The sequence below is a fragment of the Aptenodytes forsteri genome, unplaced genomic scaffold, assembly GCF_000699145.1.
Source record: "Aptenodytes forsteri isolate BGI_AS27 unplaced genomic scaffold, ASM69914v1 Scaffold241, whole genome shotgun sequence".
NCBI classification, from domain to species: domain Eukaryota; kingdom Metazoa; phylum Chordata; class Aves; order Sphenisciformes; family Spheniscidae; genus Aptenodytes; species Aptenodytes forsteri.
Genome location: NW_008795252.1, coordinates 1,036,718 through 1,048,631, shown reverse-complemented (window position 1 = coordinate 1,048,631; position 11,914 = coordinate 1,036,718). Strand labels below are relative to the sequence as shown.

General features: G+C 43.3%; 1 protein-coding gene across 5 annotated transcripts in view; it reads right to left on the bottom strand.

Annotated features, from left to right (window-relative positions):
* WNK1 (WNK lysine deficient protein kinase 1) overlaps positions 1-11,914 on the bottom strand; it is a 109,734-nt gene that overhangs the window by 3,431 nt on the left and 94,389 nt on the right. Inside the window, exons 25-31 of one of the 5 annotated variants that reach the window (XM_009278939.2) lie at positions 11,165-11,244; positions 9,960-10,618; positions 8,797-8,999; positions 7,382-7,576; positions 6,040-6,111; positions 3,609-3,650; positions 283-470 (exon numbers count right to left, since the gene is read on the bottom strand). In XM_009278939.2, the coding sequence (XP_009277214.1) occupies positions 283-470; positions 3,609-3,650; positions 6,040-6,111; positions 7,382-7,576; positions 8,797-8,999; positions 9,960-10,618; positions 11,165-11,244 (1,439 nt within the window). Of the gene's footprint in view, positions 1-282; positions 471-3,608; positions 3,651-6,018; positions 6,112-7,381; positions 7,577-8,796; positions 9,000-9,959; positions 10,619-11,164; positions 11,245-11,914 lie in introns of all 5 variants that reach the window. The other 4 variants (XM_009278942.2, XM_009278940.2, XM_009278941.2 and 1 more) reach the window with 4 other exon arrangements.

Here is an 11,914-nt window from a genome sequence, read left to right as displayed (position 1 = left end):
CACCTGCTTAAAAAAACCCCACGCCCCCCCCCCCCCCCCCTTTCCCCACAAGCCACTCCCAAAGGATGTTTACAAGAACCCACCGTGGCCCTCCTCTTTAGTTATCCCCTTCCCTTCCGTAGCAGGTGACACAATCCCGCACACAAAAGACAGAGCCAACGGTTTTCTAGAGCAGTTGTCCAAGCTACGTGGCAACTGTACTCTAGCTGCATTTGACACCCTAACGAGACAGCAGTGACACTGGCAGTTTCTTACCATAAACGTTCACGGATTACATCTCACCTCATAGTTGCTATGCCCTTTGCCAACTTTCTTGCCAGACAGGTTCATGGCATCTCGGGCCCAGTTATCTACCAGCTTGTGCAGGTCATCTGTGAAAGTCCCCTTCCGGCTCGAGGCAATAGCAGTAGGCTGAGACTGGGGCGCTTGGCTGTTCACCGTAGCCCCGACTGTGTTAGTGCTGCTGGTCCCTACAGATACAAAAAACGGGAATCAAAACTTAGGTTAAAGATCATCTTTCTCTAGCAAATTTAATAATTGTGGTAATGGCACATCAATAGAGAGCCAGTTAAAATGCCATGCAGATTAATTCTAAGTTTCAATTCCAGGACACACTGAAGTGGGAACTACGAGGACTCCTACAGGCGTTTTCTCAGATTAAGAGTATTTCATAGGTGTGTTTACTTTTCGAGAAGTGCTGCAAGTAGTCATCTTAAGAGGGGAATGGTAGCAGCCTATAGGTCTTTGTAGAGGAAAAAGGAGATTAGATTTCAGCACTGAATGACAGTACAGTCACGTCATTCTCTCATCCTACACCTTTTAATCAGCAGCAACCACTATTGGCACAGGTCAGTTCCGCCTTGGAGGACAATGCTGGATGCTGAATAAGGAGCAGTACAATCAGCATCACCAGCTGCTCTGTAGCAAATTATCTCCACTTTGTAAAACGAAGAGAAAAATTCACCCGGATTATGCAAAAAAGCCGTAGTGAGAAACAGCAACTGTTGTTTCCAATAGCTGCCATACTTATGTTCTTGAGGATAACCAGATGGGACTGTCTTCATCCACCAAACAGCCAGGATCAGCAGGGGAAGTCTGCACTGCATTAAATTTTGCTTTTTGCCTCTGAAAGCATTTTTTTGCCATTACGTTCAGATTTCCTACGTCAGAAGAACAAGCATTTCAGATGCAAACAACTAATACAGCTTAAAGAAGGCAGAAATGAGAGTAGTTCTTCAGGCATGCTTTGACAAGTTTGTCGATTCACTGGGTTGATTGCAAGAACACAAAAAACCCTTCACATAAATACCAGGTTTCGGTTCTGCTAGAAAGCTTGCTGAACATTATCCTGGAGAAAAAAAAAATCTAGAAGCTTTGTTTTGGATAGCCTCACTATCCCCCTCACACTTACAAACGAGCAACTGCACTCGAATTTCGAAAAACCTAAGGCAGACCTCATAACAGGAATGAAAGAAATTGTGTATTATCAAGTATCCTAAATTCCCAGCCGTACTGCAAAGTATCCTCATTTACAGATGTGGAAGTGACGGTTAACCACTAGGGCAGACTTTTTCTGAAGGACATGGGAAGGGCAGAATGAATCTAGATTTTTCAAATCCATTTAGAACAAAACCAAACACCGCAATCAGTATCTGGCCACTGCAGTGCTAAACCTAGCACTCCTTGCAAGCACACATCCTCACCTACTCGGTTCTCAAAGTTCCTCAAACATTTCTACTTGCTCACTCTGAAGACTGCAGCTGGGAAATCCAAGAAAACCCGAGTTTATGGCAGACACTTCTGAAGAAAACTGACTAAAAGTGGAGCATCAAAAATGCCAGCAACGAAAACAATCTCTCTATTGGAAAGGCCAAATGACGGAGTCGCTGTCCCTTGCCTGACAGCTACTTCAGCTGTTCCACTTTCCCTGGCTATCAGCCACATTCCTTGCAACCGCTGTATCAAAGAACGAACTGGCTCCAAACCCCTGCAGGAATGTTTCATATTGAGGAGTGAATTAGGAAGGTGACGTACTTACTATGCGGGATAAATAAGCAAAGTGTCACTGCCTCTAGTAGTGCTGAGGAGGGAAGGCTACGTACCCCTCCCACCAGTTCCAGCTCAAGCATGGAACTGGCTCCCGGTCTGGGTGCCCACAGGTGGGGCGGCAGTTGTTACAGGCAGGCAGGCGGACACATGCAACGGTACACACGAAAAGGAGAGAATAAGGTTCCCTGACCAGGGTGTGCAGCTGCAGCACAGATGAAGAGCAACAGGAACACACTGTAAGGTGGCAAGGAAAATCTACAGTGAAATAACAAGAACCTTAAGCATGCATCATGTGGAAAGGGCTCAGAATACAAGTATTTAATAAGAGCAGTGATGTGAAAGCTGAAATTAAAGACAAATGAGGCAAAAGCAAGAAAGAGGTACTCGGGGGGGAGGGGGAGGAGCTGCCAAAACCAGTAATAATCACATTCCACCATGAGGGTTCATGCAGGGATTGACACACTCGCTCTCATCCTCTTCATGATGGCCAGTATCTGCTTTTGATATTTCACATTTCCACTTTAATCAGTAAGCACGCTGGATCCTGGACCTACGCTGGAGAGCTTCCTCAGGCCACAGAAGGGAGAGAATTAATCGAGGTATATACTACAGTGCATTTAGGAAAGTTTAAGTGTTTCGAAAAGGACTGGATTGGTTCAGGGTGGGAAAGGTGGGAGGTTGCGAGAGCTCTCTCTCCAAAAGTGATTTTGTTAGGGAGCTCCTATCCCAGGTCACAGACAGACCAGCCTACGCCATTATGGGTGAGCTATACAATTACTAAAGCTCCCATAACATCAATTTAAAAAATGACTTCTCAGGAATTTCACATTTTAGCTCTGACGTAGTCACCGCCTGCAGAAACTGCCATCCAGGAGAGTCTGAAAAGGAAGTGCTTCAACTTGTAGCATTCAATGGAAACAACCCCCCCACATTCCTGCTCGGTCACAGCAGCCGTCCCCAGTTCTGCTCTGGGATCTGAAGTGAAACAGGCTTCTCTCTCTCCAGCCTGCTACCTATAATGCCTTCATTCTGCCCTTTTATTTTTCCCCCCGTAAACCAGCAGTCAAAAGACACCTTTAAAACAGTATTAAGTGACATGAGCACACACAGGCTTTTCTAAACATCTCTTGCTTTGGGAGACACGCTGGAGATCTCTGATGGCTTACTCTTACTCTTCTAAAATGTTGAAGGAGTGTCTGCAATTGCATCCATCACTGAGGTGGCAAGCCCCATCAGATCTGTAAGCAAACCAGCTGCTCAAAGGTACAACTCCAGCACGTTACAGCGAGCAACTGACCCTGGTGCTCAACTCGCTCTCGTCAGCAATGAGCAAAGAGTTCCACAGTGAAGGTGAGGTTCTGCCTGCCTCCACTTGTCTGCAAGAGTAATAGCCAGACTATCCAATGTACTAACGACAGAGTACACATTAGAGGGCATAACATAGACAGACAGATGCTGTGCTGGAGACAGAGTCAGGGAGGTAAGGCTTCAGTGACCAGAAAAAGCTGATGAATAGCTTTACAGTCAGGAATCGGAGATAACAGAAATAAGATAATTACTACAGAGCTGGTTGCAAGGACAGACTTTTTTCACCATCTTCCCTGAAGCACAAAGAGAGAGTAATTTGTTAAAGATAAGAGAAACAGTGAGAAATGTTTAGTATCAGCAAACAGTACACAAAAAGCTTGGTGAGAAACAGAGGACACAGCACAGCAGGGCTCTTGTAGTCACTACTGGGACATTCTAGGAAAAACCCAAAGACTGGTCTGACAGTTTAATCAGCTGTACTTTCAGAAACAGAAGAGGCCCAGCCTCCTACGTTTATTCTTCAGAATTCCCAAACCATAGTGAAGAATGTCAGGAGACATTATGTCACAACAGGCTGTTATCACAAAAGGCTGTTATCACAAAAGGAAAAGCAAGTACACCTTCCATTTTTGTCAGGACGTAGGAAGCATTTTACAACTACCAAAGTTGGACCAGTTTACAGCATGAGAAAGATTTGATAGGTCAAGTGCTTTTAGTTTGTCACCCTGTTTTCTCAGGTCTGTGGAATAGTCCAGACATTCCCTGCCAAGCTGTACCACTCTGTTTCTCCAGCTGCACAGTTAAAAGCATCAGTCACTGCACTGTTTCCTCAACACCGCTGATTCTAACCCAGCATCTTCTCCAGCTGTCACTCTCCACACAGTCTGCAATAGCGTCTCAAGGACAAGACTCCAGGAAGCAAGCAACCTGCAATAAGCCGAGTGCCAGGCCAAGCTGCGCCATGCCAAGTATTACCTGCTTTTACAGGACAGCTACAACACACTTTTCCACAGGAATCCATTTCCCTTAGCACCAGTCCCATAAGCAAGAGATATACATGCCAGAGTACTCTTATAGCCAGATGATGGTCAATTTGCAGTAAGCCAAGGCCTTGTAAGTGAATGATACTCTCATACATTCAGTTCATTGTCAGTTCTAGAAACGGAATGGCTGTTCTTTATATTCCCTACCCCAAAAGAGGACAGGCCAGACTAAAGATGATTTTAAAGAGTTAGCTTTGGTAAGAATTTAACTTCTTCCAAGAAAGAAGCCGTAAAGCTTGAGATTGCAGATGTCTATTAGTGCACATCTGCACATTAAAATACCTAGGAAAAACATTTAAAGCCGCTCAGTTTGAAAAATTAAATACCATTAGTACTTATATCCCCAAATCCAGTGAAGTGGGATAGAGGTATCATCGCAAAACTGAACGGCCAGGAAAAAACTTCCCCTCCCTCTGACTCACTCGCTTTCTCAGAGGATGGGGCTGGTTGCATTGCAGCTGTCTCTGCAGAAGGCCAGGCCTAGTTTCCTGCACACAGCTCTCTGGCTCAGCTGTGCTACTGCCAACTGTAGCGAGACATGCTACAGATGCGTGGTACTGTCATGCAGTGCAGCGACTGAAGGTCTCTTTACAGCACTTAAAGCTTTCTCACATCAAGTCATTCCAGAGGGTAGGAAACAAATGTCGGACATTTAAAGGGTCCAGCCTGCAGAAGCAGCATGGGAGATGTTGCAGCACTCCCAGTAAAAAGCATCACATCAGCAGCCTCAGCTCAAGCGTATCATTACTTCAATCGCATCAGAAGTTTGAGGGTCTCTTGTAAGCCTGGCCTAATGTAAGTACAAACGAAAAGATTTTGAAAAGAGCTGCAAGGTAACTCGTGAGGGTTGACGGGATGTCTGAAGACGTCTATTTACCCACCTTTACTGCTGTGTATCTCCAATTCACAGTAAAAACTTCTAAACCTGGGGCCATTAATAGGTAAGGATCTTCTGAGTTTGCCTGAAAATATTCTCTAAGTGTTTTTAAAACCCTCAACACTTCAATCTTTGGCTATCCATCTGCTAATGAACGTAAGAAGTCGATATTAACGGCCTACAGGTGGCATCAATGCTCTGCACTGTAATCAGTACTAGTGCTGAGAACATGCAAAACACATCCAACTTACACGGTAAGCATACTGCTGGAGGAAGTCAACACATTCCCCCCAGTTACAGTAGTGTCCGAGAAAGGAATAATTTGGAAAACAAATCTTTCTCACTGTTCCACTAGAAAGACTACCTCCCGCCCAAGTCTCACGTCAGCTAACGTATGCTGAAGCATAATTACTAAGGCAGGCCAAAAGAAAATGCCCATGCACCCACAACTTGCTAACTCTCCCCAGTTTCTGTCAATTTCACTGAACTGTCCTGAAAAAGTTTCCACCAAAGGCTCAGGGAAAATGAGTGCGTGTTATTATGAGTTTAACTCCAGAGAATACCTAACATGAGAACCCAAACTTCTAAAGGTGGGCTAAGAGCAGCTCAGCTGAGCCATGGGATGGGAGGGAATACAAGGTGCCAGATGAGAATGGGCTGCATGAAACAGATCCAAGCAGCAGAAAAAACCAAAAAGACGAAACAAAAAACAGACAAGGAAGGAGTAAAGGTGTTACACACAAAGAGCCAAGCAGGGCGTACTCAGAAATCGGGTCCTCCTGCCACCAGGCTTGAACGTCACTCTCTCAGATGCACAGTTAAACTTCGCACAGCCTGTGAGAAAACAAAAACGGGAAGAACAGAGAAAGGAGAGGAGAAGAGACAGAACACCACTACAAGATGTTAGCAACTTGAGGTTGGAAGGGTGAAATGCATTAACATGACACACAAGAATAAGCCTCAAAGTGTGGACCAAAGAGTATGTAGACAACATACGGAGTGAAGAGACTCCCTCCAATACCTCCAGACATTAGGCCAACTTTGCAGTGTTACTCTCCAGTATATAACCCAACAGTAAGGTTGCAATCTATAGGAAAGCCAAATCCTGGCAGAAGTATCCAATTATAAAACGGTACTACACAACTCTAGATACAGGGAAATGATTCAAGTAGCTCCAAAATACTTGAAACAGTTCATTAAAAAAACCTCTATAGAAAATTCTTCCAAAAAGTCTGTTTCCATTTTCTGTCTGTACCTTCTCCAATTTCAGCAAAAACACTCATTAGAATTGATGTATTCAATCAGTCTACGGCAAAGCTTTTCAAAGAGATGTTCAAGGGGAAAAAAAACTGGAACAGCTAAGCTCAGAGAAGTAAAGGAATGAAGCTATCATCCCCTTAATGACTGGCATGCAAAAAAGCCCTCCCTACCAAATAAATGAACACTGTGTCTGAGAAGTTATTTGATAACATACTAACTAATAACAAGCAACCCACAACTTGAGTAAGTGAACAATTTATTATTCCTACCATTCCATCCTCCTACACTAACTCTTCCTTCCAGGATAATTCTTTAACTCATAATTGCAGAACATGAGCCTTTTTTACCTTTTATTGTTAAAAATTCCATTGACAGAAACAGCCAAAGCAGTTTGGAAGTCTAAAAAGACTCTGAGTCTTCAGAAATTTCCTACCATTTCAATTATCTGTTAACACCAAAGCTGCTCTGCCCCCTCCTTAGTCTCACTTCACATTTCCGACCCCCCATTCTCATCTGTCCCCTCATCCTTTCAGCCCATACCTTCCCCCCAGAACATTGCTTGCCACCACCATACTGCACTCTTTTGTATTCTCCTTGGTGCTTTCAGTACAGCAGACAGGGCCATGCGCTATATATTCGTTACTTCAACAACCTCACACTTCACCTATGTGAGAAGGTAGAAACCTAGTTGCAAAAAACACCCTTACCAGCCTCCACACATAGGCTGGAGACTACCAATCTACTTTACACTATGTATTAAAAAAATCAAGCGTCATCAAGTTGATCGTTTGTTCACTAGTAACAAAGGTGCAAGACTCGACACTAATTCCATTTAAAGTCTTACCTTGGCCTGGTGCCGAAAGGCTTGGTACCGAAAGGGCACCATCACTGGTAAAGGCAGAGTAGAGATTTTCACTAGAAGGTGAAGGTTTGAGGGGCTGTAACAAATGGTTCTGCCCAGGCTCTGGCACGCTACCAGGAGGATGAAGAGTCTGCTGCGGGGGCAAGACTGATGGTGCACTTTGAGCTGACAGATTGCCTAGAGGAAGAAGGAAGGAAAAGAGTCGTTTGACATTTCAGTTTCCCCACGTCATTTTTGAAGCTTCTGTCATTGTTCCCAAGGGATAGGAGAAAAAACAGAGGGAAGTTTGACTGGAACATTTACTAGGGCGTGAAGTCACTACCAGGTAACTCAAGTGATCAGTTGAGCCATTACACTAGTGATACAGGAAAAAGTGCTGTGGCGGGGGGAAAAAAGGGATATCATCCTCTAGTCAAGCATGACAATCCAGGCAAGAGAGGGGGAAGGAACTACTCCAGTTTCTGAGAAAGCAGTAAGACTAGAAAAATTCTTATTTACTTAAGTTTTAAGGCAACTCTGCGTTAGCTCACTGTCACATGCTCACACATAGCTCCCCTATCATATAACAAAACAGAAGTGAGCAGCCAGGGTGACTGGATACAGAAATTGCGGCATGACATGGAGTTACCAAAGTGAACGGGCAGGAAGCAGTAACAAGTATCTCTGCTCACAGCGCTGCCCCTCCAGTATTGTTTACTCAGTGCTACAGGATTTGAGAGACATCTACAATTACCCAGCAAGCATCTGACATCCATGTCATTCAAACAGTAAACAGAACTATTTTCCTGAGTTCTGTTTATTATAAAAATGGTTTTAGTAAGAAAGGAAGCCTTGACAATTGAAACTGTTTCTCAATTTGGAAGTACAAAAAAATTGCAACTCCATTAAAAAAAAAATCACTACTTTAACATCCATCAATTGTGACTCAGTTTCTGAAGTGTAAGGACACTAGTAATACCACACTTAAGTGCTACTAAAGTATCTCTGAAAATGACTGAAAAGACCAGCCCCATTCTGCAACATCAGTTTCATGAGCCAACAAGAGCAGTTTATCTTAAAAAAAAAGATTAAAAAAATAAATGTTTTCCCCCATACTGTAAATTTACACTTTTCTTCCTAGTCAGAGCCCTATGACTAGTCTCTAGAAAATACAAATCACAACTTCAAAACTGCTCTTACAGAACAATGTAACAGTATCTTTCAGTAGATTGCAAAAGTCACAAGCAAGACTACCAAATAGCAAAAGCAATTTCAAAAATGATCTAGTAATCCAGGCAGTGGAGGAACTGGGACACACCCCCCCCTCCAAAACACAAGACAGAGACAGACACAGATCTAAGAATGAGAGATGGTACCTTGTCTGTTTTATCTACTCAAAAAATTGAAGAAAGTCTTACCTGATAGCTGAGGGCTCTTATTTCCCTGGGAGCTGCTACGACTAGACTTGCTGCTTTTTCCTTTCGTAGGTCGTCTCCTCCTTCCTGAAAGGGGTGCAGCTGGGGGAATAATTACTGCAGGTGGGGCCTTTCCCAATTTCATGTATAGTGACTCAATCTCCTGCTTCTGGCGGCTCTGCAGCTCCTGGATCTCTTTAAGGTGCCTAACAAGTTACAAAAGAGTATGACTTACGAAAATTATATGCATATACATGCACGCGTACAATCCCCCCCCTCCAGTCAAGCTTGACCAGCTCCTTTGGTCAAACTCCCATTAACACTTATGAAAGGAGGAAATAAATCTTTTCCACAAATAACCACTGAACACACATGGCAGAACACTTGCCATTTTCCATTGTGCCCTAACCCTGGCTAGAATTCCAACACAAAGTTCCCAACATTGTAATCATAAAACCAGGATAAATGAAAGTACAAACAAGAACATACACCTACTGTAGAAGATTAAATCATTCAGCATTAAAATGCTACAGGAATAGCTAGATTACTCATTTTCTGAGACATACGGCCTCGGAGACTTCTACATTTGTATTTCCTCAGGTTTTTTTCTAGAGCAGTTGCATACACAAGATTTAAAATTGCTAGCTGCCCTAAAAAATGTTCAACTTTCAGTATAAATAAATTAGTAGGTCACATTGCTTGACTTTAAGTTTTTTTTCTAAGCCAACAAGGATTCTTCAGGAAAAGGAGAGCCATTAGAAATGCAAGAAATGCACATTAGGAATGCAGAGTTGTGTGTCATTTTCAAATGAAACGCCACTATTCCCCCTAACTACCAAACTGCAGTGATATGCAAAAGCTTCTACACATCTGCAGTCTTATCCACAGTGCAGCAATCTGTCTACATATGAACACATACAACAAGGTTACAGGTTAGAAAATTAAGCACAGCAAACGTAGATACCTTTGTTGTAATTACGTACTACTTTCCCACTAAAGAATCTTACTTCCCACATAAACACTGACAATGGGTCCTGACACTTAGTAAAGGTCGAGTCTTTCAAAAAGTTTACTTTTGTTCTTTGGGAAAGTAAAGTACAGATGAAATTCATATTAATCCTGTCACATACATTTCATACACGACCACACAAGGAAAAAATCCTTACTTCTCCCGTAACCGACGGAGTTCCAATTTCAAGTCTTCATCTTCAATATCCGACTCGTTGTCGCTGCTCATGTAGGAAGAGTTGAATGAGTTGCTAAGGCTCTGAACAGGGAGGCTGATCTTCGACCCCAGGTGCTGGAGGGAGTCTGGGCTCCCCGAGCCATCATCCAAATCCTTAGCCATCCCACTTAAGAAGGCGGCCTCCGGTTCAGAGGACGGACCATTCATGTGTGGGGACTGCCTTGACTCCAACTCTTTCTTCGGAGCTGCAGCTGAAGCAGCAACTTGTTCCAAGTCCACAGAGAGAGGAAGACTCATTGGCTCCTTCTCTGCACAGCTGACCTCATCCTGAGTCTTTGACACCGAAAAGCGCCCCACTTGATCCATTGTTGTTGTTACCTGAAAGCGCCCAACCTTCGTAGGCTGACCAACATCTACCGGTAATTGCAGCACAGGAACTGTCTGAGGAATGCCATCTACCACATCCAAGGAAGAGTCAGCGACAGCCTCACTTTTCCGACTGCCAGCCTGCTTTACCAGTGTACTCTCTGGGCTACTGCCAGAAAGAGGTGAAGAATCAGTGGAGGTGGTTTCAGATTGCACCGGCTTAGTTTCAGGTTTGTCACCCTCTTTTAGCACATCATCCACTGCCACGGATACCTAGAATAGAAATGCAATCGTGCAGACTTTCTTAGTTCTTCCTTAACATGATGCTTTTATTTACCTTAATAGTAAGATGCATCTGAGAGGGGAAAATAACCTGTTTCCTTGGCACGCCACAAAGCAAGCTACTGCTTCCCTCCAAGTAATACCACTGCCACACAAAACAGTACTTCTAGGCAATCTGAAGGATTAACTCCAAGAAACACAGCAGATGCGGAGGGGACTTTCTTCACAGTGAACATCTGAGCATTGTTAGCCAAAAAGCAGGTAACATTAAAGACCAAGGCCAACAGTTACATATCTAAGGCCCAACATGATGAAATGCTGTATTCACAATTCTAGACCTGCATAATCTAACACGATCTACCCTGAATGAAAACAGCATCTGCACAAAGCCCTGCACGAGCACTGCATTCACAAGCTCAACGTGGACATTTTCTCCCAACAGAAAAGCCCACCACAAGGCACACTGAGCTGGCACTACGCAGGAACTGCTCAGCGAAGGTCCCGTATCGACAACCAAATCAGTTTAACATCTCCTACCTGAAACCGTCCCATCTTAAGAACCCCGGCTCCTGCTGTGGTAGCCATAGCACTGCTCTCTCCACCACACGATGCTGAAGCTAAGGAAAAGGAGAATGGGATTAAGAAGAAAATGAGCAACAAATTACTTGAACTCCAACCATATCTTTTTATCTACTTCAGACTCAACTATCAGTTAACTCCTAACAGGCCGTTGGATTCATGGCACCTGATCTCTTTTCAACTTTACCAGCTAGAATATCAAACTGCAACATTGAAGTGAACTATTTTTCTATAAAGTTTCCCTGCACAGTATACATGCTAAAAGTGCACTTTTAGATAGCAGTGAAAAAAGCACACTGATTTCAAACAGGGATGTGAAATAGCCCAAGAATAAAAAACAGAACTGAAATTTATGTAAGAAAAAGCTTATTTTAATTCAATACCCACACTGACTACCTAAATTTCACTAACGCTGGGGACAATTTATTAATAGAAAAGTGGCAAGTTGAAGAAATGGTGTAAACCACATTTACTCAAAGCAGTCTATCTGAAGCTTTCAGAGATGGATTCTTAGGTGTCAGCTCCTAATTTTCTTGCTGTATGCACCGGCAGTATAAGGTTACAGAGCTGAGAAATAACATTCTGTTTTTAAGTCAGTTCTATGGACAGCTTTGCTGTGTTTATTAAGCAAATTCCCAGTTTTACTTTTACCTTCTGAACTTTAGCAGGCAAAAACCAACTCATTTTCTAGCAGATAAATGAGTTCTA